The sequence below is a fragment of the Labrus bergylta genome, chromosome 13 (assembly GCF_963930695.1).
Source record: "Labrus bergylta chromosome 13, fLabBer1.1, whole genome shotgun sequence".
Taxonomy (NCBI): Eukaryota; Metazoa; Chordata; class Actinopteri; order Labriformes; family Labridae; genus Labrus; species Labrus bergylta.
In genome coordinates, this window is record NC_089207.1 from 5,656,467 (window position 1) to 5,683,264 (window position 26,798).

General features: G+C 39.5%; 1 protein-coding gene across 2 annotated transcripts in view; it reads left to right on the plus strand.

Moving 5' to 3' along the window:
• itgbl1 (integrin, beta-like 1) overlaps positions 1-26,798 on the plus strand; it is a 49,026-nt gene that overhangs the window by 20,894 nt on the left and 1,334 nt on the right. The window contains exons 5-10 of one of the 2 annotated variants that reach the window (XR_010667615.1): positions 573-713; positions 4,813-4,953; positions 6,388-6,534; positions 15,261-15,377; positions 20,632-20,801; positions 22,270-22,383. Coding sequence is in view for 1 of the 2 variants with exons in the window: in XM_020633967.3 (XP_020489623.2) it covers positions 573-713; positions 4,813-4,953; positions 6,388-6,534; positions 15,261-15,377; positions 20,655-20,801; positions 22,270-22,383 (807 nt within the window). In the remaining variant the exon portion in view is untranslated. Of the gene's footprint in view, positions 1-572; positions 714-4,812; positions 4,954-6,387; positions 6,535-15,260; positions 15,378-20,631; positions 20,802-22,269; positions 22,384-26,798 lie in introns of those variants that run through there. The other variant, XM_020633967.3, reaches the window with a different exon arrangement.

Consider the following 26,798-nt stretch of genomic DNA (forward strand, 5'->3'; position numbering starts at 1 on the left):
CTAAGCTTAATTATGCCTGTTCCCCACCGCATATTCACAACAGGTTTTACTGGTGCTTGATTGACAATGATAATTACGGTAGCTGTTTTAAAAAATATATACAATTAAGTTAACCTCTAAGGCCTTTTGTTTGACTCAGAGTGATGGAAAGACTATTAAATCAGTTGAAACCTTATACCATTCTTATTACATGGCTGTGTTGAATACATGATTCTGATTGACCAACTCCACAGGAATGGTCTGCATTGTTTTCGTTCATTCTATTTTATTCTCTGTCTTTTTGTTTTATTGCTACATTGTTGTTTTTATTGGGTATTTTTCTGTTGGTATTTTTCTGTTTTTTTATATTTTTCAAAGAAAATTTAAAGTTAAATGATGTGTTCTTCTTTCGTAAGTAAGAGGGAGCTACTGGTTTTGGGTGATCATTAACCTAACCTTGCCATCCTTTAAAAAAACCGATATTGTCCACATAAAATCTTAAACAGTTGATATTGAAGTTGCTGAGTTCAGTTGTTTAATTGTCAATCTACAACAATGACAGTTGTTGCACATGCTTTCTGATCTGCTTACAGGCCACGGCCAGTGCTACTGTGGAAACTGTTACTGTGCTGCTGGTTGGCATGGAGACAAATGTGAATTCCAGTGTGACATCAGCCCATGGGAGAGCAAGCGAAGATGCACATCTCCAGATGGCAAAATCTGCAGCAACAGAGGTCTGTTTACCTGTTTCACAGCAAGCATATACTGTAATACAGCACATGTCTGGCACAAATTTTAATTGTTCAGCCTTGATTATTGGTTGTGATAATATTGCATGTTGAAATGTCAGTTGTCTTTTATCTGAAATGCAGCCCAAATACCAAATATTACAAAAAAATACAACCAAAATATAACAAATATTTAGAGCATGCTGTTTCTGACAGCCACTTTTACCTGTGGATGTTTTTAGCAATGATTGTCAAAGCAAAAATTATACCGAAACAAATTTAACCGTGATTAACCGTGAATCATACATGTGATCATTTTTGAAAGAATTGTGTTGCTAGGAAACAGGAAACAACAGAGAGAAATAGTGGAAAATGAATAAAACAAAAATAAATTGGTGTGCCATCGTAATTTTTGCGTGGATGATGAGAAGACCCAAGTTCATTGTGTCATCTGTCAAACCACAAATGAAAAGATTCATCCTTGAGATTCACCTTGAAAATCGCAATTGTGGGAAAAAAATGCAGATAAATAGGGAAAAAAATGATAAATGCAGGGGTATACTCTGGGTTGATAAATTCTCATGTAAATTCCACTGATAGTCATCAGAGCTTGTCGGACAGGCAGTCAGAGAAATAGCTTCTCTAACCCAGCTCAAGTGGACCTGAGGGATTTCAGAAAACCTCTCTAAAATTAATTACACTGGACTGGCTAGGGCTGGCTAAGTGGTATAGGGCTAAAAGGTAAGCTACATGCACCAAGTCCCATGATTTATGGTTAAGTGCACAGCTGCCACAGCATGAACATCCATCCACTGTGTTCATGCTGTAGTATCCTTTTGTACTCCTCTTCAGGATAGAAAAGGTTAACAAAGGCCAGTGGATCCCATGAGGAACAAGAGAAAAGAACAAAGAGACTTTGGCTGTAATGCAAAAAGAGTTCATATCAGTTTGAGAAATGTATGGTTTTACTCATAAATCAACCTAAATGTATTCATCTGCCTTTGTTTCCAGCTTTGTATATTTCCCAGTTCTTTGATGTGTATGCACCCTAATCATTCAAATTCTGGCTTTTTCCTAAAGATGCATTTTTCTGGCTCTGGAATAAGAAGCAAGTTTGAAAGCTATGATTGAGTTTCATGCGTGTCTCTGTTGAGCCAAAAACTAAACTGTTTATGTGAAAAGAACAAACACAACAGCTTTTACAAGATATGCCATTTTCTGATGAACAACTGCAACAAAATCTTTAAAATAAATCAAAAGGGCTTTTCAGTAGCTGGCAATATTCACTGACTTACATGACTTAAAACTGATTTTACAAAAAATGTATGATATATTAATAACTTTTTTTTATTATTTGAGTTAATCCAATTTATGCCATAAATGATGATGAAGAGAAATTGAAAAGCAACATTGGTTACATTTTTAAATCAAAACATTTTATGACTTTTGGCCTTTAAGCATTAACGCATGTTACGCAATTGTTACATTTCAGTTCTGTCCTCTTCAGGCCCTGTATCCACAACCAACCTTTTCTTTTCTTTTTAAAGATTTTTTGGGGGGATTTGCCTTTTTTTAATGGAGAGATAGGACAGTGGATGGAGTTGGAAATCAGGGAGGGAGAGTAGGGAATGACATACAGGAAAAGAGCCACAGGTGGGATTTGAACCTGGGCTGCCCGCTTGGAGGAGCAATGCCTCCATACATGGGGCGCGCGCACAAACCACTGTGCCACCAGCGCCCCACAACCAACCTTTTCTGTGCTGACAGGGCATATTTCTATACACAATCTATGCAGTTCAGCGTTTTCAGTGCTCAGCTTCCTAATCACAACAAACAACCACCCCAATGTATCGAGGCAGTAGTCCTCATTTCAGCATTAGTTTGAACCCAACCTCTGCCCTTTGCGTATGTCAACCCAAACACTCTCCTCCCAGCATTTCCAGTCTCTCTTCACCTGTCTTACCCTATTGAGGCAAAAATGGCCCAAACAATAACTTCACTTCTGGTTTCAACTTAGTCACCAACAAACACCAACGACTAATTATTTTCCTCACACAGATTATCTCATGTATACCGAGATTTGAGGGTACAAGCTAATGATAATGAAATTACACTTTAGCCTTCCCTTGTTTGAGTAAAAGTTATGAATAAAGGCAAATATTAAACATACAAATCTATTTGAAACAGACCTAACGGTGACTGCCAACGTTAACGGAAGTGGATAACTTCCGTAAGTGTCTTGAGAAGCACTCTAAATAGACAGTCATAACTCACAGAGTTATTTTCAGAGGATATACTTAATTTATACTACATTAAAGCGTGAAAAATCGCATATAAAGCCTTTAAGAAGAACAACAAGGTTTTGGTTTAAAGTACGTAATAATGCATGCACACTAGTTATGTTACTCACCTACAATACTATATAACGTTCTTTACAAAAAGTGTGTTACTTAACTGTTTAAGAACTTATGAATATGTCAATTTCTAAAATTGAGTCATCAGTCTCTTTAATTTTATGTCAGCCAACTTTAATTCTTCATGAAAAAAATAACAAGAGGTTAGCATTCAGAAATGACAACGACATTGTGAATAAAAGCTATTGACCAAGCTGTTGCATTTGAATCTTTGGTGGTAAGAAATGTCTGTAATAATAGCATTACATCATATGAACTCGAGATAACTGATGAAATTGTGAAAATGCAATGCTGCTATAGTAGTTTCAAAACAATACTTGTTTAAGCATGTCCTTCTTGTAGCCATAGATGAATATTAAATCCTTCTATTTTTTGCCTTCCCCATTGCATGCACCAATTTATGCAAACATCTTGTCATAGAGCATTATTCACACACTCTGTACAGATCTGATAAGTGACAAAATCTGGCTCTGATTATAATTTCAACAACTCCCTATTCCCATCCCTATATACAGTATGTTCCATATGTAACCATTATGCTCTGAATTAATTCTCTTCAAAGCATTGTGGAGATAATTCCCGCTGATTATATCATGAGATGGATAGAGGAAAAATGGTAACATAAAGAGGGTGGATTTTATTTCATTGCCCTGTATAGTTATGGGTGAGTTAAGTGCTCTGAATAATAATGGAAAACATCATCTTTCTCTCTCTCTTTTACTTTGCTCAACAGTCACCTTTATCCCCCGCTCTGCTCACACTGTGACATGAATGAGTGAATGATTTGACTGACAATACCCACCAGATTATTCTCTTTCAAACCAACAAACTGTCAACCCCCCTCCGCCTGTACGTTCACCTAGCCTCCTTGGTTGAGCTAATAATAAACCAACTGGCGTGCTGTCAAAATGATGATGCTGGAGGCTAAATATATGCATTTATATATGATTTCGTTGAGCAAAACAATTTAAACCTGAGATAATATGGTCGCATGAGAAACCCAAAGAGGAATCATCCTCCTTCATGTGTGGAAGTGATGCTGCTATTGAGCTGGAAGACAAGAAAAAATTGTGAAAAACGGTATTTGGAAAATGAATGTATTCATAACAGGGAACTGATTTTATAGATTGTATGGGTGTTCCTTTTTAAAAAGAGTAACAAGTACAAGTGATGTAACCTGCCCTGGTGTCATTAAAGTGCAAGGCTCTATAATCCAAGGCTCTGGGATTACGAGGTGGTCAGTGGGATTGAATTGAGGGCCAGGGGCCAGACACGCGCCAGCCACTGCCCATAGGCCTGCCAGCTGGCCTGGCTCCCCCGGGGTTCCCCTGTGCTCTGTCACTGCTGATAAGAGAAAATGGCTTTTCCACTGGCTGCTGCTCAGCTGATGCCGTGCCTAAGACGTAAAACAAATGAGAAAAAGAGACACACATAGACAGGTAGATAGATAAAAGGAAGAAAAATTAGATAGAAAGTGAAGGAATATCCCTCCTGATGGGACAGGATTTGTTAAAGTAGAAGAAAATATATACTCACACGCCACCCACATACTGTATGTGTAAGCAGCGTCTCCCTGTTGTTCACATCACAGTCAATTAGCTGCTTTGTGCTTTGTTTTTGTTTTCTGTATTGTAAGGCTGAAGCACATGAAATGGAGAATTAATACAATGTGAAAATGTGTTTGCTGTTAGGTACCTGTGTGTGCGGGGAGTGTAGCTGCCACGATGTAGATCCCTCAGGCGACTGGGGAGATATTCATGGAGACACATGCGAGTGTGATGAGAGAAACTGTCATGCAACCTACGACCGATACACGGATGACTTCTGCTCCGGTAAGCGTACTGATGTACTGTATTTAAGAAATCAGAAGCCTGTTTAAAATACATCTCTTTCTGAGAGTTGAATGAGAATGATACAACAATCCGCATAACTGTCCTCTTTATGTTTAGCTTTAATGTGGAGCCACTCTCAGTTCGCTAAGCATCAAGACCAGCAACTAGGGAACAAGCTCACCAGGCTTCAAAATGTTATTGTACACAAAGCCTGGTAGAAGCTAGCCAGTGTTCAAAATGTTAATTTGGAACTCGTCCAGCATAAGTTACCCAGGCTCTAAAATGATTGTACTCTTAGCCTGGTAGAAATAGGTTTAAAAATGACTATTGTACAATTAGCCAGGTAGAAGCTAGCCAGGTGCTGACATTGCAGCAGTACAGTAGACCATTTAGAAGCTAACCAGGGAAATGTACAACAACAATTTTGATAGTTACAGTACACTTTTGGTTAGTGTGATTTGTTACCTTTCGACAGAACCAGCCAGCTCCTTTCTCCAGTTGTTTTTCTTTATGCAAAGCTAAGCTGTCTGTCTGCTGGCTCAACTAAATTTGAAGTTAGTTTAAAGTTCTGAGAGCATTTTAGTATTGTTACAGTTTAACGTTAAAGAAGCTAGCCTATTGAATTTAAATCTGTATTCAGTATTGGATTTTTTTCAATGCATATTCATTTTCACCTTTAACTTAATGTAGTTTAGCCTACTTTCTGCTTTTTACAACGACCACATTTGCTTCTTTTCCCTTTAGAAACTTTACAGCAGTGCAAGTGAACCTGACATATAACTCAAAAATAAACCAGGGAGAAGTAGGGATGACCTTTTCATGGTTTCTCTAAAGAATTAATGAACCAAAATATGATGGATGCTACCACTGTATCCACTGTTGGTTAAGATGATGATTCATGCACCAGTAGCATTCTTTCATACTACAAGCAGTTCTTTGGCACATACCTGCTAATGCAGATTCACTTTTAAAGAATACAGACCACATCCTCCATTGTAATGCTCCTTCATTAGATTTGTTTTAACATATATTTTCTCTCCCCTTGACAGAATAACCTATTAATGCTGTTCATCCAGCATCAATACAGCTACTGTCATAGGCTAGTGTACACTGTCCCCGTCAAAATAAATGCATAAAATTAAATAAATTCAGATGTAGCTCTAAATCTTACCTCATTTTCTGACCCCAGCATGGCCTGCCCTTTATTTATTTGACTTCCTCCCATCCTCTCCTTTGCATATAACTTCCCTTTTGCCTTATTTTCTCCTCCACAAGCATTCCAACTCTCTACTCTGTGAGATGTGTCCACTTCACCGGATGCTGTTATTTTTTTTTTACCTCTCAGTACATTTAATCTGAAATTTCCTTGTACAAGCCTCCACTTTGCCTCACCTCTTTGCTTCCCTCACCTCTTCCCCTCTCTCCTGTCGACAGGTCAGGGCCAGTGTAATTGTGGCAGGTGTGACTGCAAGGACGGATGGGCCGGGAAGAAGTGCGAGCATCCTCTGTCCTGCTCCCTGTCTCTGGAGAGCAGTCTGAAGAAGTGTCGCGGAACGTCCAATTTGCCCTGCTTTGGACGAGGTACCTGCTCTTCCCATTCCCATCTGTTGCCATGGTTACTGAGGCAGGCCAGCACTCTGTCCTCACCTCTTGGTGTAAAATAGACCATTTTCAGCCTTTCACATCTCTTAATCCATCCTTGAGAGGGCTGTAAAGACGCCAGGGTGCCCAGCAATCAACGAGATAGGATCTTTAAACAAACCCTGAACAAAAAGCAAACATGCTGTTTTTATTGTGCAATACCTATACACATGGTTATGGCTTTATAACTTGTAAAAGTGTTTTTTTCCTCAGGTCTGTATACTTGTGCTCATTCATACAGGTATATCTGCATGTTTATGAGCATGTGTGAGATTGAGGTGTCCTGTTTGCCTGCAACAATGTAAGCCAATGCTGGAACTGCTCTCTTAATAGAACAAGCGGTGGGTCGATATGTCTAGATTTATTACAGTGCACTGTATGCTTCATTAGTGGCCCAGCTGTACAGAAGAAGCTTGTTTTCTTGGCAACTCCAAATGTTAGGTTTGGTACTAATAATGGATGTAGATACTGAGGAAACCGATACTGACAAAAAGCAAAAGTCTGGGCTGTGCTTCCATGGCATTGTTCTAGACATTCATCTTGAGCCGACTGATTGATGACTGTGAGGAGAAAGTGGGCGAATAGATACATTATGGAAACAGCACTGTACATTTTAGCTGTAGAAATCCAATAGCTAGAGGCTGTGTTTGTGTTTTTCTCTACAAAATGAGAGATTTACTGTACACAATAGAAATAACCTAACTTTAAGAACTTAATGACTGAGAAGCAACTCTTGCGGTTAGAGAAAATACTTCAACACAGAGGTTTACACTCAAACACTCAGCTGATCTGCTTCACCAGGCCTGTATATGTGTGGTTTTCAGACATTCAGATTTACGTCAATCAATGCTGATTAGTGCACAAAAGATTGGAACATCACCTTCTTCTCACTGCGAGAGTGGCAGCAAACGGTGGTGTAGTGCGCATCACTGAAGGACTGCGGTGAATGGAGTATGTGGAAATTGGGACTTAGTAGTGATAGAGTGAGGCCAAGCTATTTTTTCAGTAAATTGTAAATCAAACCATTAACTGCCTAACTAGTCCACCGAATGACACGCATTCCATTCTTCTAGATTTCATCAAACAACTAGAAATGTACAAAAGACCCCTGGCCACATCTACAACTTACTGTTTTAACTTTAAATATCAGAAAACTAATACGTTGAGATACATTTACAATTTGATTTAAACTACCCAAAATGTATGGAAATTGCAGTCAGGTTTAAGATATAGTTTCGATATTGCTCTCATAGGTGTATGAACAAACGCCATAGTTTCACAAAGGACAGCTACTCAACAATGCAAAGCTTTAACCAAACATAAAACACATTCATTGAGCTATTGTTCACGAACATGTGACCTAGATTAATTGGACGTACATGGCATCAAGGGCAAGAAATGTGCACATTTATAAATGTAAAATTAAGTATTGTTGTCATGTGACTGCATGGCTTAAAATCAACACTTCTGGAGGGATGTTACACTGTTCGGAAAATGTGTTTTTTTTTTTTTTTTTTATCATTTTGGAGCTAAAAAGTTCAGACAGTGCAGAAGCCTAGCAAGAACGCTTTTCATAATGTACGGGGTAGTTAGGAATAAATGGATTCCAGTTTCACTGCTTTGCCGACGATATCCAGCTCCACATCTCCACCAAAGCCATCACTCCTGCCACTCACTCAATCCACACTGACTACATCACAGAAATAAAATCCTGGCTTCAGACCAACTTTCTCAAACTCAGCTGCGACAAATCAGAAGTCATCATCTTCGGCCCCCAATCCATTTTCAAATCAACCAACGATGGCTCGATAAATGAAAATTGATGAAAGGAAAGACCTTTCTAACATTTCTGAAGATGATTCTTCCATAGAAATGTGAGACAACAGTAAAGGCAGAAAACATATATTTATATATTTGCCAAGTAGATAGATTGCCAACATTCACAGCTAACGAAGGACAATGCTCACGTTAACATTGTTCCTAGACTGACACCTTGCATTGTTCTTCAGCACACTATGGCCATTTATTAATAAGATAAATTGTCTCGTTGTTATGCAGTACACAATTCCTTAGAGGTATTGCTTGTACTTTGTACTCTGCACTGATGCAGCAGCCCTAATCTATCAGCCCTACAGCTCCGTACGGGCCATTGTTTAGTGTCTTGCACTAAAGGATTAGGAGACAATAAGAAAAGGTACAGTAAAGCCTGCTTTATTCAGGCAGTCTCACAGTGATTCGACTTAATAATATAATCTGCAGTGGGCGATAAAAGAGGAAGCACAACCTGCTCGGTCTTTGGGCTCTGCGGATTTACAAAGGGTTAATGTGAGGCATTGATTTCCTGTTTCATTTGACTGTGGGGGAAGTCTCCGGGGAATCCACAGCATTTAAGTCGCTGCTTTGTTCAAAATGAAAAGTGTGGACTGTATGTGGACTGTAGCCTACTATAAGTAATGTTAATGGACAAATGCATCCTTCAAACCGATGGAAGTAAAGCTTCTGATCAGATAGGGTCACCTTAAACACATATGTTAGAGCTGCTACTATGGTTACAAACGCCTTAACAAGTCAAAATGACCATAAGCAAGCAATGCTACTAAAAACAGGAGTAGGTCTTTGATATATTTACAGTACACATGACTACGATGCAATACAATATGATAGATACGATATAAAGCCATATACCACACAACTGCATTATACAGTACCATGGTACGATGTGATACAAAACCATTGGATAATTGGACTAGACACGACGATACAATATTAGACGATACTCTAGTTTATGATAAGACAGGGATGACAAGAGTTAGGAAAGCCATGATGATAAGACACATCAAAAAACCACATGATACATTACGATGAGATCCAAAAGGATATGATACAAAACCATTCGATACAACAGGGTACAACACCATGTGATCCAATACCAAATGATACAATGATACAATACGATATGTTGTGTAACGATAAGATCGTACGATTGGTTAACAATACCCTCCGATACTACGATAGGATAGTATATAAAACAAGACGCTGTAATACAATATGATATGACACTTTCCAATATCATATAATACAAAACTACAGGATGCAATACAAGAGGATACAGAGACATATGATACAATACCATTTGATAGGATATGATTGAATACAACACGGTAATTAACAATTAAAATGGTATGTGGATGGGAAAGAACGACAAGAGGCAGGAATGCCATGGCAACAAGGCTCAACACCTATACCTTAGAAGCCTTTTTTACAAATGTTTACCATGGTAAAGGCCCAAAATGACTTTTTGTATTTACTAAATTATGTGTAAATGGAACCAATCTTGTGCCATTGAATACCTCAACTAATTGTTACATATTGCATCGATGGACGTGATTGGACGAAACCAATTCTACAACAGCAGATTTGAGAAGGCACGTCGTCCCACCTTACATACTGATACATAGATTAACTTGTGCTTGAAGAATTATTAAGCTTTAATTCTTTCATCAGTACCTTAATATTCTCTCCCATGGCTTTAACAAAATTACTACATACACTTACTATCATCTATGAATTATTTCAGTTGGAAATGAATTCTTTTTCCAGCCATTTTAGTGAAGCTATTGGCAGCTTACGTAAATCGACACCTCATAATACAGTGTGGAATTGATCATTTTCTTTGCATACACCTCAATGAATAAAAGTGATGAACAATTTGCAATAATTACAACTATCTCAAATCATAGGCTGTATATACGATTTTAAAAGTGTGTCTGAAGCAGAAGTGCTTCGTCTGGATGCAAAAACATTAGATGGTATGAAATCAGATGAGAAAAAGACTCTACTTCTCATTTGGTTTATGAACTGGATCAACATTTTCTTAATGAGTTTATGGTCTCAATCAATAGTTTCAGATCTTCTTTAATACAGCGTGAAGCTCATTTTGTAAACAATGCCCTTCTTTAGATTTAAATCAAAGAAAAGCAGGGTATGCAGCGGCTTTTTAACTAAAGACAAAATAATGTATATCCTCACTTTTGTTCATATCTGGTCACTTTGGCTCCAAGAAAACAAGATGGCTACGCTCAAAAATGTTTATTTTATGGTCGGGTTTACAAGCGAGTGACTTCTAGATTCAGTTCTGTTATAGAGTCTATGAATTCACTACTACTATTATCCTCCACCTCTGTTGTGGTACAGAAAAGAAAGTAAATGTGTGTCCATTCATACCTGATTGTTTTGGATGCTGTCTAGGTACACGTGTTGTTTTTTCACTTAAGGCTTGCTTCCACTGGATGCCCGGTTGGTTTAGTGTTTGGATGATCATAATGGCTGGAAACAATTGATTGTAACAGGGTTTGATGCGACGCTTTCATAGCTTGAAAAGGATGTGAATGAAAAGAAGAAGGGACAGTGCGAAGGTCTATGAGAACTACAATTTAGGGAGACAGGATTGGGGGGTGGGAGAGAGAGAGAGAAAGGCAGAGAAAGTGAAGGAGACAGACGAGGAAAATCACTTAGGCATGGATGAATGCGGCTGGTACAGATGGCAGCTTGAGCGGAAAAGCCTTGAAATTTGAAACAGCAGCTTCGAAGCTTTTCTTCCTGAGAGGTGGAGGCAAGTCGCTGGTGGATAGCACATTCTTTGTACCGTGGTATTTCCTCAAGGAAACACCTGCTTTCAACATCTTTCTGCTGATTCTCGGGATTCCTATCTCTGTTTTCTGCAGCGTGGCCTGTAGTAGACATTAACTATGTGAGCAATGTTAAATATTTAATGACAAATCCACACTCCTTTTTTTTACATTAATGTAATCCAATACCTAACATTAAAGGGATAGCCAGGGTTATTTATTGTGCTGCTATTAACTTGAAAGGGACTAATTAAAAAAAAAAGTTAAAAATTAAACAGTAGAGGGATAAAATCGTGACTTGTTTGGTGTGGGTTAAAGGCCCATTAAATTTGCATTAACTAGTGTCCTTAGCTTGCATAATGATTTGTCTGAGTCAGGCAGTACAAAGGGTGCACACAAGTGTTTAAGAGTTGATAAAATAACTCGAAATAGGGTGTAGCTTTTTGAATATGAAACCATACAAATCTGTTGAGCGGTACTAAACTGCAACATGCTTTTCAAACTCACTCTGTACTTACACTACGTTTAAATGCACTAAAACTATTATAGTAAGATTGAAGGGGTTTGCTGTTTTTCTGCAATCAAGTTTAATTAATTCACCCCCAATTTCTAGGATCGGCCTCTGAATATAGTGCACATTTCACAGGATGGGAGAGACTTTGAATGACAAATTCCAAGATAAGGTTTGGCATACGTTTGGCTCAGTAGATAGGATAGCTGTAACTGATGGAATTAGATGATTGTATTTTTTGTTTGTTTCACTACACGTCCCACAATGCAACTCCACTGAATAATGTATTGGTCACTGACCCTCTTGTGAACTCACACACCCACATGCTTTCTCTTGGGGGGGAAAAGCACTCTCACAACCCGAGCAGAGATAACCCTGATGACATTACTGTTTTAGACTGAGTCAACTTAACTAGTACCTTAGTGAATGTTTTTGACTATTACATTTGTGGAGTGTAGTTCACCAACAGTTTGTTAGAGTCTCTGGGATTATTTACATCATTTTAGGATGTGAACCTGCTCTAATGCAATGTGTGTTACAGATGACATTAACCCTGATATCTAAATGGAGTAATGACTGCTACTTGTTCAGGGAATAGTGTCCTTTTTATTTTCTGTATTGAATAACTATTATACAACTAAACACAACCTGAAACTGACTAAACACCTGTTTGATAAGTATCCCACTATTGGGTGATAATGGAATGCTTCCATTCACACCTAAGCATGAAGGGAGCTGTCAAAAGACTGGACACATTCAATTTGGTGTAGTGGTGAACAAATTCCAGCTGTCATACAATTAACAATGAAATCAGGTAAAAACAAAAAAGCAAACTTTTTAATTTTTTGTTTTTAATTGAGGCAATGAATTTGTTTTTTATGCAGCAGAAGGATAACAGGTTGCAATGCAAGTTCCGTTTTATTCACTTTGCCTGTGTTCTAGTTTCACAGCTCTTTGGTGAGAAGAGTGTCACATCTGTGGTTATATTTTTGCAGATAGGCCAAATCAGTCAAATGCTGGCACTGATTTTGGCATGAAAGTGGCTTTACCACTGGGCTCAGAGGACCTTTGTCAAAGTGTGACAAATGGGACAGAGTCTTCCTGGGCGTTTGATTGTAATTGGGTTATCAATGGTGAAATTTTATAATATGTTTTATTTGGTTGATTTTTGAAGCTTTCCATCATATTAGAGTGTCTCTGTATGTAAGAAGTTACACTGCACTGCTTTGAGGCATTGGGAGTCACCGGTATAGAGCGGTTTCCCTTGGGAAAGCTTTCTTGGACGCCGGCCCTTTAAGAAAACTGTCTGCTGCTTTTAAGAGGAATGAGAGAAGCTCACTTGATTGACCATTATTCAAGCTTACCCTAGCCCTCAATGATTAACTATTCATCTATTTAACAATGTCTTCTTGCTCCCTTGGCTCTTTTTCCAGTTCAAACTGGAATGAAACACGAGTGAACATGCACTTATTCTCATCAATAATAATACAAAAAAAGGGCTTGACCTTCACCCGCCCCCTGTTTTTATACACAGATTTGTCTGCGGCTTTATCAAAATAGATCCAGTATGTCTCAGTCTAATGTTGCAAATCATGTCATTAAGGTGTTGTTCACCTCAGACAGGGTGACAAATTGAACTTCAACACACACCAACACAGATGCACTCACTGGTGTAGACGGCTTGACGACCAGAGCGATAATCGATAAGGCACGGTGTTATGACATCACCAGTTGCTAGGGTAACTGAGTCCCCAGAGCAGATGGTGGTATGCTGTACGTGTAGCAGATAGAGAGGTTACTAGAGGGAGAAAGTGTGTGTGTGTGTGTGTGTGTGTGTGTGTGTGTGTGTGTGTGTGTGTGGTCATAAAACTGACAGTGACGTGACATGAGCAGCACATTAGATGACGCTGTCTTGTAAATTCACATCCGGCACTATTTATTGCTTCTAATTCCACTCCATGAGTCATAAAAAGATAAAGGCAGGTGCACACATATTATGGATATGTTTTAGGTGTTATTTAGTGGCACTAAACAAATAAATGTGCCCTACAGGCCTACAAACAGGGGAAGCGCTCAGAGTGAATAATGATTGTGCAAAAAGGAGATACCCAGCTCTATAAAAACTAAAGAGAGAGAGAGAGAGAGACGCTCAGTATGCTGCATTTTAACCATCTGTCTTCACTGAGCTGGGAAATTCCCTTTGTGCAATTATTTTTCATGGCGTGCAGCTCACCTGTTTGCAGCCCTTCAGGGTGTGTGCAGTGTCACTGGATAGGAAAGTTTTTAAACAATAACAACAAAGAGCACACAAGGCTAAACCGCATTCAATGACAACGCCTTCAATTTTGTAGTGTTAATCTTTATCTCTATTCACAAATATTGACAACGGGATTCCATTTGCACTGGTGACATCATCAGAGCTGTCAATCATGGCGTAAACATGCTCTTTTTTCACACCAAGTGACAAACTGAAACTAGACTTCTCTGAAAAATTAACACTTGAACATAAATCAGCGTGATAATTATTATCTCAACAGGAACTCGGTTTAAGAAAAAATATTTGTTTTGATAGGATTAGAGTATTATAATTTTGAATTGATGACTTTTTGATGTCCCGTCTGTAAACACGAAGGAGTCAGGGTTTATGACCTACACTGCAGTGAGACAGCAGAGGGACGAAAACTTGTTTTGGCTTCACTTCCAGGGGGCTGCGGTTTCATCCATTTTTTTTTACACTGCCTGTGGTTAGCTCTTATTTTCTTTCTTTCTTATTTTTGCTTAAAGGCAGGGTTGTTATTTTTCTCCGGATACACTTTTGAAGATTTTGGTTGAAATTGTCTTTAGGTCCTGACAGAAATTAATAATTCATCTGCTCTGATAATGGAGCAAAGAAAATCTGTCATCTGTGCAGTTGTATGTGTTATCATAAGAACATCTGATGCAAATAAAGTAGTATGTGCTTAGAATCAACAATAAAGTGACTCTGAATTGCAATTAAGAAGACATTTCTACATCTAATTCACTCAACATGTTTTTTTTTGGCCTCAGCTCCGCTTATGATTAACATAACTCTGAGCATCCTGCTGAAATGATCAACGATCAGAGATGCTGCACACCTCCAATGATAGTTCAGAATAGATGATGTTTTTCTAATGAGTTCCACCATTAGCCAGCGTGTTCACTCAGTGAGTTCCCCTGTGGCCTCCTTCACTGGCAGCTCGCTGATTGAAGTGGGAGCGCAACATCTCGAGGTGTGTGTAAGTGTGTTTCCCCCATGTGAGTGTTTATTAGAGTGAGTGATTTACATATAAGATTTCCCCCCATGTGGCTGGAGGGAGTGTTGTCAGGCAGACTGAGTCGAGTTTACGTCACATCTATTGTATAGAAATGACTGAATTACTGACTGAATCAAAATGTGAACGGTACCTGACACACTTCAGCAGAGTAATGATTGTTGTACTGAAAAAGCTCTTTAAAACAAGCCACTGCTCACATGGAAAAAAATAAAATAAAATCTGTTTGTGTAGGTCAGTGTCAGTGTGGACAGTGTACCTGCCACCCATCGGGGGACAACCGAGTTCACGGCAAAATCTGTGAGTGTGACGACCGGCAGTGTGAGGACATCAGTGGAGAGGTCTGCGGAGGTGAGAACACACACATATATGAATACGCACTTGCAGTTTATACTAACAAACTAACAGGAATTCATGAAAGGTCTGAAAGAAGCAGAGGTACCAAGGTGCATGAAGAGCATGAAGAGTGAAAGGCTAGAAGAGGTCAACATCTGGACTGTTTGCCAATCTGACTGGCACATGCCCAATATGTGTGGCATATGCCGTTCTAGTCCACTCGTGCCGTGGCATATGCCGCATATGAGTGGCATATGTCGTGGCGCAGATATCTCTCTTAAAAAAAAAAATCCCCAATGGACCTACTGGACTACATTTGCTGAGTTAAATAATTGTCTTCTGATGTCTGAGTTGCAGACAGCAGAAGTCTAATTTTCAAATGAGTACATCTCACAAACGTGCACCTATAAATGAGGACGTGTCATTCAGCAGGTTCAAAGTGGCAAGAACAGATAAGAAAAAGTTATATATATATATATATATATATATATATATATATATATATTGTTTTTTGGAAAATAAATTGCAAGTTCTGGGTCTGGAATATGAAAATGTTCTGCTGTAAGCCCAGTGTAATCTACATTTTCCAAACTTAAACAAGATTGAGTGTATACATATTTAAAAGGAGAAATGATCTACAATTGGCAAGAAGCATTTAATTGAGAAACATCAAATAACAGAGGTTGACTAAATGTTACCAACCATCATTATCAATGCTAAATATTACAATCATATTCTGTTTTAATTGAACTAAACTTCAGTGACATTTAGTGACATTTAGTGGTATGCTATGTTCTGCTTGATTGCAACGGCAAAGACTTTTTGAATTTGCTATGGCCCTAATGTCTCCCTTTCCACAGCTGTTTCTAATGAGGATCATGGGTGCCATGGCATCATTAAGTCTAACTGTGGCAGAAAAAGCAGGAATTCATTAATTCAGTAGTCTAGTTGCTGTCATAGCAACCTTTATTATAATATTCATTTTATAATTTGAAAAACGGAGATTAGTGAATTAAAAAAAATCAGGATCGAGAAAATGCTCCTGTAACTCCTCCCACTTCACTTCTCCACTTGAGGACAAAAACTCAACCAGTACTATCTCCTAATTATTGCACAGGAAACTGCACACATTCAGCACAGCATGTGTGCACACATACACTCACCCACTTTGAGATGATGCCAGGAGCCGACGCTGAATCTGGAGATCAATACAGTGTGATCCTATCTGCTCTCTCTCTTTGATATCCACAGGCACAACCCTCTGAAACCCTTCAACTGAATTCGAGAGAAATTGCTCCGAGCCTTTGAAGCTTCTGTTTGAGGTCTTGAGAAGTCCGTGCCCTTAATTGGAGCCATTTAGGCATAAACCGGTGTAATGGATAGATTGCACTGAAAACGTTAGAGGCTGAATTGGAATTGATATTTCAGTTTGCAGCTGCAGGAGGATGAGAGATGGAAAATGAGGCGAACACAATTCTCATTGTTAAGGCTATTGTTGCCAAAATAAGGCTCTATATTATACCACACCTGTTACATTTTTTTTTGTTTCAGCATTGCTTATGGCTTCCCCTGTTTATTTTGAGCATTAATGAAAACTAGTACTGAGTCGACTGGATGCACATTCAGTTCTTAAATCCACTCCTCTGTTTTATTACACTTGACATGTTGCAAAAGTGATAAAACAACAAAAGCACAGAGTAAAACATAACACACATTTCCAAAATATCTCTCAAACTTCATGTAGCTTTCCCCCCTTGGGGTGGATCAAACCAGGAAGTAACTTGTTTTATTTTTTCGTTTCACTCAGACACTTGTTGCTCAAACTTTTTGTGTTATTTAATAAATTGACGCCATATCTGTCCATTCCTTTGACCCAGCTGATATGCAGGTCATTGTAAGTGCATTCCTTTTGAATATGGCTTCCTAATGTTGTTTTAGGTCCGTCTGTTCCATTTTGCATCAGTGGTGCATTGCAGCATCTTATAGGGTACATTTCTGCTTTAAAGGGGGATGCAGTATTTATGTGAATGGATTACTGGGGCTCATTGTGTGCTTGGCTGTCCAGAGACAATCCTTCATGAGGGCGTCCAGGGAATCTCTGTCTGTGCACAGACACACTCAAACAAACACGCTCACACACAAATATACAATTAAGTCTGTGTACTCAGAGAGAAAAAGTGGTGGTCAAACAGAACTGAGCAATATGGTGATGGGGCTCTTAAACTGCCCCAATCCAGGGTGTGGGGCTGTTAGCCACGTTGGTCCTCCTGATGGAGAACTGACAAAAAACACAGGATGCATGCACACCATTTGAACCAACAGACAGTCAGTGAGCTCAATCCACACCTGACTTATATGACTTTACTCAAAAGAAAAGGGGGAGAGCAGCAACATATCCACTCTTCAAGCTGTAATTAAAGCTCATTTTTCATGCAATGGGAGTGCATTCGGATGATATGGAATTAATGGAGGAGATGCTGATACTTAATATGTTAATTGTGAGAATTGGAATCAGTAGCAGAAATGGTCATAAAAAGAATGTGAAGCTTTTTCTGTCTTTCTATACAAACAAAGGTGCTTTTACAACTAGTCAATCACAAGGTATAGCCACGCCCCTTATAGTTACCTGACTTTATCTTCTATTTTACTTCATATGAGATGAGATTTACAAACTGAACTTCATTCTGTGTTGAAGAAAAATCCTGGTCCAAGATTCACTTTCTCAACGTCTAACCAAGCTGCACTTTCTGGTGTTCAAAAAATGCTGAAGTCAAAAAAAAAATCAACTGCAGTTCCTCAAGTGTCAACTTGCCAGCCTGAATTGGACACTTGAGGAAGTTGAGGACTGGCTGCAAAAGCCAAGGAATCTCCACTAGAGCTCATAGGAAAATGCCATTTTTTTTTACAGCAGAAATAAACATGCATACAGCCTGAGGTCCAAAATGCTTGGACAGAAATTGGGAAAGGGGCTTTTAGGTATTCTGCACCCTCAGCCTGGAAATTGTTGCAGAATGACTTGAAACTCAAGGAGCTGGTGTCCTTACATTTTTGAAAAATGAAAGACTTAGAAACAGATGTCTATGTTTTGAGCTTGACTGCTTGAACTACAGAATCCCAGATGCGACATATACAGTAAATAGTTTTAATGTTTGGGAATTGAACTCTGTTTCCCTTTGTGTCTCTGTCTGTAACTTTGTGTTTTTTGCTGCTGACCGTATTGGCCAGGTCTCCCTCGGAGGAGAAGTTCTTAATCTCAATGGGACCAATCTGGTTGATAATAATAATGTCCTCAGCTTCACCTCTTTGCCTGCTCCTGGGATGACTGAAAGTTAGAAAGAGTCAACATTTCAAATATGGCCACCACCATTGTTGGTCTTCATAACGCCTCTCCAGAAACCAACGGATGACGCATCTAACATACAATCAGTTAAACCCTTTTTTTCCAACTTCTTTATTGCTGCCTTCTGGCTATTAGAAAGAATTCAGAGTTAATGAACTTCCACTGCTTCACTTTGAAAACAATAAAATAACTTCCACTCTATTCACAGTCAGTATTTCAGTGAAAAGATGTTAAATGGAAGATGCCTAATCAGTTGCTGAAAGCATTTTGTTGTCTTAAAATGTGAATATATAGTTATTAAGGTGCTGGACTGGGAGAGGGATATTCTTTTCGTCCATACACGAGGACTTCCTGTTCTACCTGTTCTTCATTATGTTGTCAGCTTCTTTTCAAGTTTTTTTAATATATTGCGTACATACAATTTATTTTTCTTTAGTCTTGTCCGACATCTGCTTTGTTTTTATTATAGTTGGCACTAAAATCTTGAAAGGGGTTGATCATATTGGAAAAAAGGTCAAACTTTTTCTAGAAGTAAGAATAATACAGGATGCATAAAAACATTTTTTTAAAGAAATATTTGCAGTGCAGCAACAGTATGTGTATAGATGCACGCTCAGATCTTCCCCCTCCCTTAACAGATTTTTTTCCTCCCCCTTATGACTCACCCTGCTCCACCCTCCCTCTCTCTCTCCCTCTCTCGCTCTGTGGCAGTGAACTCTTCACCTCTCACAGACCTTCTCAGCATACAGTACACATCTTTGCGGGGTTAAATACCAGATTCACTTCCACTATCCACCCTTCACAGAGCCCTCTGTAAATGCAATAGCACAACGCGCGCTCTCTGAAAGACAGGTGCAGGCTAATTGAATGAGGGCGAGGTTGCTGTTCCTCCAAAGCAATTAACCGCTCTCGCAGGCCAAGCTGATTGAGGCAGCCGTGCATGGCCCGCCATAGCTGCCACTCCGCTCCAGCCTGAGACAGAAGCTAGCTAACTCTCATTTATAACCTACCACAGAAACCGAACCACACACACACATCGTCCTTGATACAGCATCCTCCACCTATACTTCTAATTGAAAAATGTAAGGACGCAAGGTGAGGTGATAGAGATGGAGAGAGAAGAAGGATTAAAGAAGTACGGTAGTAGAAGTAGTGAAGCCAGTAGTCAGAATTCAATCAAACCACCCTTTGACTGAAGGATGGAGCCCTGCATCAAAGAGTTTCCAGTAGCATAGTGTGGACAGAAACACTCATTACCAGCGCTCCACACTGGCGTCTGTTAACATGTGAAGATAAAGGAAACAATCAGCGGTGTAACTGCCTCTACATGATGTGATTTGTTTTGAAGTAAGCAACCTGCGAGTAATATACGGGTTCTGTTGGAGATGAAGGACATCAGTGAATGAGTGTGTGTGTTTGTGTGTGGGTTTGCTTGTTAAAAACCACAGTGATGCTGTCTGGTATCCAAGAGCCCCACTTCCTTTTTCCAACAATTAAACATCTCTGGTTTCTTTCCTGAGTGTTGGTGTGTGTGTGTGTGTGTGCGCACGTTTTCCTCTGCTTTTGCTTTATGTTGGGGTTTTTTTTTCTCCATGAAGCGCTGCAAATTTATTACGGATGGGACAAGACCAGTGATGACAGTTCCTTTCATGTCCCCAGGGGAAATACAATAAGCCTGCTGTGTCTCTGCCGTCTTCCTGTGGCACTGTCTGCTCGTGCTGCCTATTACTGTCAAGGTTCAATGTCTGCACTGTCAACTTTCTCTGCTTATATTTTTTATTGCTTTCTTTTTCCCTCGTAAGCGGCAATCCTCCTGACTTTCGCTCTGCCTAAGAATGCTTTAATTATTTATTTCCCCCCCCTTTTTTTTTTTTTTGCTACTTCTTTTCTCATGGCCGTGCATCATATTCTGTCTCCTTTTAAATAAAGGCCCCTCTGCCCTCCATCGCCAGGTCACGGTTTCTGTTCATGCGGACGCTGCATCTGCCAGGAGGGCTGGTTCGGGAAGCTGTGCCAGTTCCCCAGGTCCTGTGACATGAGCGACGCCCAGAGCAAGGAGCTCTGTGAGACATCTGACGGAGTCGTGTGCAGCGGGAAAGGTGACCAGCTGTCTTTTTAAATAATGCTGAGTGAAAGTTTACAGAAAGGTCACTTTTGGAAGAGGTGGACTAAGAATTCCAAAACATTCTGTAGTAAGAAATACAAAAGAAGTCCATCACCGGACTTCATCTCAAGACCGGTCTCTAGATCATCTTTTGGCTCAGAATCGAGATGATTTTTACTCCGGTTTAGTTTACTGGTTAACACCTTCTTTTATCATTTGGGAAAGATTCACTTTTGGCTGTCTTTTTCTTGTAAGTCTTTATCCAGATTATGATTTATAAACTGCTTTTCAACACACTTTTAGCTGCAAAATATCCATTATGAAAATCAAAGAACAGATAATGAAGTGATCCAATAAAAGATATGATTACCTCCTGTAGAGCTGAGAGGATTTCTAGATGAACAGATTAGTGGCTGGATAAAGAATGAATCCAATCAATCCAATCTTCTTGAATATGATAATTTTCCTGCTTCTTTATTTTGTATAAATCTTAATTTAACATTCTTTGATTTAGGACTGACAAACAGTCTTAAAGCCTTACTATTGGGGCTCTTTTCTCTCTTTCTCTTTTTCAATTCATTGACAAAACAACAAATCAGTTAATGGACAAAACTAAAAATATAATTAGTTGCATCCATATTTGGCATCCTGTGACTTGCATTGCATAGGTTTACATATAATGAGGCTCTCTACATTGTCACCACTGTGGATGGATGCATCATTAGGTAACGAACGACAATGTAGGGTAGGATTCCCTTATCTTTGGTGTGGTGTTAAATCCACGGGAATGAAGCGACTGAACGGGTCAGGGCCCCTGCCGAGATGAGCCCGGTGTGAAAATGAAGATGAGCATGTTCATTCTCCACGCTCGGCTTCTCTCAGACACGAGGACAATCTTCATCTCAGCTCCACCCCTCACCTCACCTACTTCACGTCTGGTTCACTTTCTCTCCCGATCCTCAGAATCTCTTATATTGTAACTCGTGGAAGTGGAAGTTGATAGAAAAATCATAGATTGTCGGTGGGGGGGGGGGGGGCTTTGGGGAAAAAAAGGGAAGCAGACAGCAGAAGATTTGTTTCCCTCTACCATTCCTTAATACGTTATTATCCTGCTGCTGCCCTTCATAGACACACAGTCAGCGTAAGGGACGAGAGAGAGAGAGAGATCTAAGTGTGGGTGGTTTTGCTTCCTGGTGGAAATAGTATATTAGAAGCTGTTTCCCCCGGGAACATCTCATATCCTCTCTGCCCAACACTATAAATCCTCTGTGTAAAATAAAGAATTTACAGAAAATCATACTTACAGCATTGATCGAAAACCACCATAAGCAAGGGGATGGTGTTAGAAGAAAATAGAAATATACACTGTCAAAATGTTACTCAGCTTAGGTGAGGAAAATGAGATGTTAAATAACAGAGGTGTGTTTGTGTGTGTGTGTGTGTGTTTGTGTGTGTGTTTGCAGGATCCTGTCACTGTGGACAATGCATCTGCTCCGCCCAAGAGGGGTGGGTGTCCGGAGAGTTCTGCGAGTGTGACGACCGAGAGTGTGACAAACACGATGGACTCATCTGTACAGGTAGGACACGGACACACACACAGCCACAAACTGTCTGATTTCTGTAAAAATCAACTAGTATGATCCAGCGACTGTAATAAAATGTCCAGCCCTCATGTTATAATGACATTTAAATACACTGGAACACATGGGTCAAAGTTTTGAAATTATGGAGATCAGATGTTCAGGGATCAACACCACATAGGTAGAAAAAAAACGGTTCTTCAAGGAAACTTTAAGAAACAGAAATGTTGTCCAATTACATATTTGACAAAGTCTGTCTCCTCCAGGTTGACAGGTTGAGTTAAAAATATTATATTGCCACTAATTGAATGCCTCTTGTCCAATTAAATTATTTGGTCAGAACTAACGGCTGTACATTAAATGATAACTGCCTGGTAGATTTGCTCTTTTTATCTGAATGTAGATACATCTCAATCACTATTTTCAAGTAAATTATTCTGGCATTAGTCATTGGTGTCAATATTCAAATATTTTTTTCTGACTTTGTTTTTTTGACAAACTACAGACACACTCAGGTGTTAGACATGTTGACAAACAGACTCGAGACTGTGACAGAGTGATAAGACGTTTCACAACCTGACTAAAAAAATGAGTATTCTAGTATTTGGAGATGTTTCAATTCAGCTCCAGGACTCGGTTTGGGTTACGCTGAACCGAGTGAACCCGTGAAGACACAGTTCCTCACAGATATTTCTATCTGTAGATTTTGTACCCATCCCGCTGATGTGAACAGCTTTGGTTATGAGTCAGAGAACAGAGAAAAAAAAGAATTGAGACACACACACACACACACACACACACACTTTTCTCACTATAGCAGCTTATCCACAGGAGCCGTCCTCTCCACACTGATAATGGAAATCTCAGTACATGTTTATAATTATTTTTGCCCTGGGGCATGTCAAAATCTGGACAGCTGTTCAAAAGTGGTTCTCATCATGACTCCATGACTCCAAATGTCAGCCTTAATGTCATGTAATGAGCTTCAGTGGCTCCAGATGCAGAAAAATGCTACTTTAAAAAGGGTGTGTGTGGTGGTGTGTGCGGTGGCGTCATATTCCATATAACCATATAAGAAACTGGAGGGTATATATCTTAAAATAACCATACTTAAAATGTGCAGATGTTGTATTTTTTAAGGGACTTCTGGGTGGTACTATGGCAATGTCTGCTTCATATTCCACATTACCATATAACAAACTGGAGGGTGTACATCTTAAAATAACCATATATATCAGAATAATTAAAATGTAATGATGTTGTTTATCTAAAGGGACTTCTGGAATATGAAAGCAGTCAATGCCTTTGAATGCCAATGGATTCCTCTGTATCTGGAGATTTCATGGAGCCCTCAAATATGTAGATTCTCTTTACACCTGATGGCTGATGTGGAAAAATTCAGCACATTAGGGATGCTTGCTGGTTAATTTCATGCTCTCTCAATGAGACGCTAAGATTTCAGCAACCACTTCAGTAAAAATGGTTTGCATTACAGGCAAAGGTGTAAAGAGTGAAATTACAGTGTTTGTCACTATGCAAAACACTGAATCGTGTTTGTCTGAGGCATTTAATGTATCACTCTCTTGAAAGGTTAAATGAGAAATAACTTTGTATGCTCTTCAGTCTCTTGTTTGGTATGATTGTATAATGTGGCCACATGTTTTAACTTTACAGTCTATTGTCGATTTCCAAGGGACATTACAGGGGAGTTACAACCAATAAGGGCAAGGAAACATGTGATACAACCACAGGAATGGTAGCTAGCGCCATCTTCCTGTTTAAAAACATTCAGTATTTTTTTCCTTTTACACCATTTGTATCTATTGTGAACGACCATCGATTCCATTAATACCAATTACAGATTCAGAACTTTCTTCATCAGTGGAATGAATCACATGTTCGGTTTGGACCACAGACTAGGATGCCTCCTGGACACCTCTCTTTTGGAGGTTTGCCAGGAACGTCCTACTGGGAGGAAACCCAAGGCTAGACCCTGAGCCTGCTGGAGATATTAAATATCCCATCTGGCCTGGGACACATTGTCCCCCCAGGAGGAGCTGGGAAACCTTGCTGGAGGGAGGGACGTCTGGGTCAACTTGTTAAGCCTGATACCACTGCAAATCGACCCTTAATAAAGGGGGAGAAAAAGAATGGATGGATGGATGGATGGGTGTTCTAAAAAATGACTCAACAGTTCTTAACCCTGTTTGATATTAAACCCAAAATCTAATCAAAGGATAAGCACTCAGTGAAGAAACCCCTCATCCCAATTATGCCCCTATCCCCTCCAGATGTCCTTCCCCTTAGTTGATCCCGCAGCCTCAACTGTATTGCCTCCATCAACAGACCCATGCTCTGTTTATGTGAGCAAGCCAGGAAGTGACTTTACTACTACCTACCCTTCCACATGGCTGTTATCAGGCCCCCCTAACCCAAGTTTGAAGTCCAATGGGCAGCAAGAGCCAGGACATCACCGGGGTTGTCAAATGGGAACCTCCCTTCACTGTTGTTTTGTCAACTTAGTTCCACAACACCTCGGAAAGGCTGGACAGTGAGCTCCAGCATCCCAAAGCCAACCCCCTCCATGCTAGCTCTCACCACCCGACAGAAAGAGTCTTTAGAGGGATGTTAGAAGGAGATCATATTGGATAGAAAGTTTTAATCAGGGTATAATGTTGGCGATTGATGATTAGTTAAACATTAGTTTTACGAGTTACCAAAAACACCAATCTTGGAGCCCATTGGCTATTGTCTAATTGACATCATTAAACCTTCTTGGGGCTATCAGTGAAGCATGCTGTTAGTGATTGGGGACTCTCAGCCAGGACTTCCTTATCTGTCCGACTAGGAACTTGAAAAGCGAGATAAGGGTTGCAGTTGATAAACCACATCTAAGAGGGTATTCATAAGCTGCATTTGTTTGCAGATATCTATTTTCAGACATTAATTAGGGTGTAATTGTTGTAAGATGACCACTGATGGGCTGTTGGATTGCATTACAGCAGATTGTGTTCTGTCCCTTTTGCTAAAAAAAAAAATGCAGCATGAATGTTGCTGGGGATATCTGAATGTTGGTACACTTTAAGGTGAAGCATTTGTTATTTTTGTTGTAAAGTTGTATAATGACAATGAAGGCTTTCTATTTTATTCTATCCCTACTGGTCTGTTCTCCTGCATACAGCCAATGCCAACAGAAACTTTAGTGGAAATACTACAACAACAAAAAGCTGTTTGTCAAATACATAACGTACAGGAAAGGGTACAATATTTTCATCTTTAGATAAAGTGGAAAAATAACTATAAAGGAGCATATAAGTTAAATACTCAACTAAAGGACAAAGTCGTGATAATTGTACTTGAGTACAGTACTTGAGAGTGTGTGTTTATATTCTAAACCTCAGCTTACATTTCATTAAATTGAATGTTAAGTAAAAAAAAAAAATAGTCCCCTACAAATGCTCTCTTTACTCCCTGTAGTGAAGAGCAGGAGGAAACCTGGAGAGTTTTGAGTGACAGACTGAGGCATTGTTGGTTTAGGTCTTTTGGGGGGATTTATTGTCATTAAGAAGAATAAAGTGAAAGGCCGGCTTTATCCTTTAATCAGAGGAAGGTCTGTGTAGTCTGAAAGCTGGATTCAGCAGATCAACAAACAGATCAGCCATTTCTATGAGCAGCTCCAGTCCTTTTTAAAAAAACATCCTCTCTTTCCTCACTTTTATTGTTCCTCTCTCACATAATCAACAATCTTCTGCTTTTCCACTTCCCTTCCTTTTCACCAACACATTTGCAGTTGAACATGTCTTTTTTAGCTGTGTGACCGGAGGCCAGCAGGAGGAGGAGTCCTCACCTCTGCATCCTCATGTCTGACAGCTCGGGGAGCTCGGGGAGAGCTCGAGACTACTGGATTATAACACAGAATGGGACACTTACACACTCATGGTTTTTCTTTATACCTAAACCAGGTTGTTTGTACGTGCATCCTGAAAGAGCCAACAAGGTTTTTTAAAGTGGTGCTCTCCACCTTGAACTCCTACCCAGGAGTTCTGACACCAATATTTTTCCTTGAAATAGTCAAAGGGCTGATGTAAGCTTTTTTCTGGAAAGGTCAGTCGAACTTTCATTCATCAAAACCACAGTCTAAAGTTATTGAGTGGCAGCAGAGTCTGCAAGACAAATTGATTACTTGTCAAGTGTGGCTCAGAAAGGAACTCAGCTGACAGGAGCTTGAATTTCCCATAATTCCAAGAACTCATTTCATTTTTGTACTGTAGAATACCACATGTAGCTGACCAGTGTTTTGTGATCACTGATGTTTTTTGGGGGATTGATATGCTTCAGTAAAGATAGACGGTTAACTTTAGTATAATATAATGTTTTTACTTGTATGAGCTGTTTTAGGAAATGCATCTTCA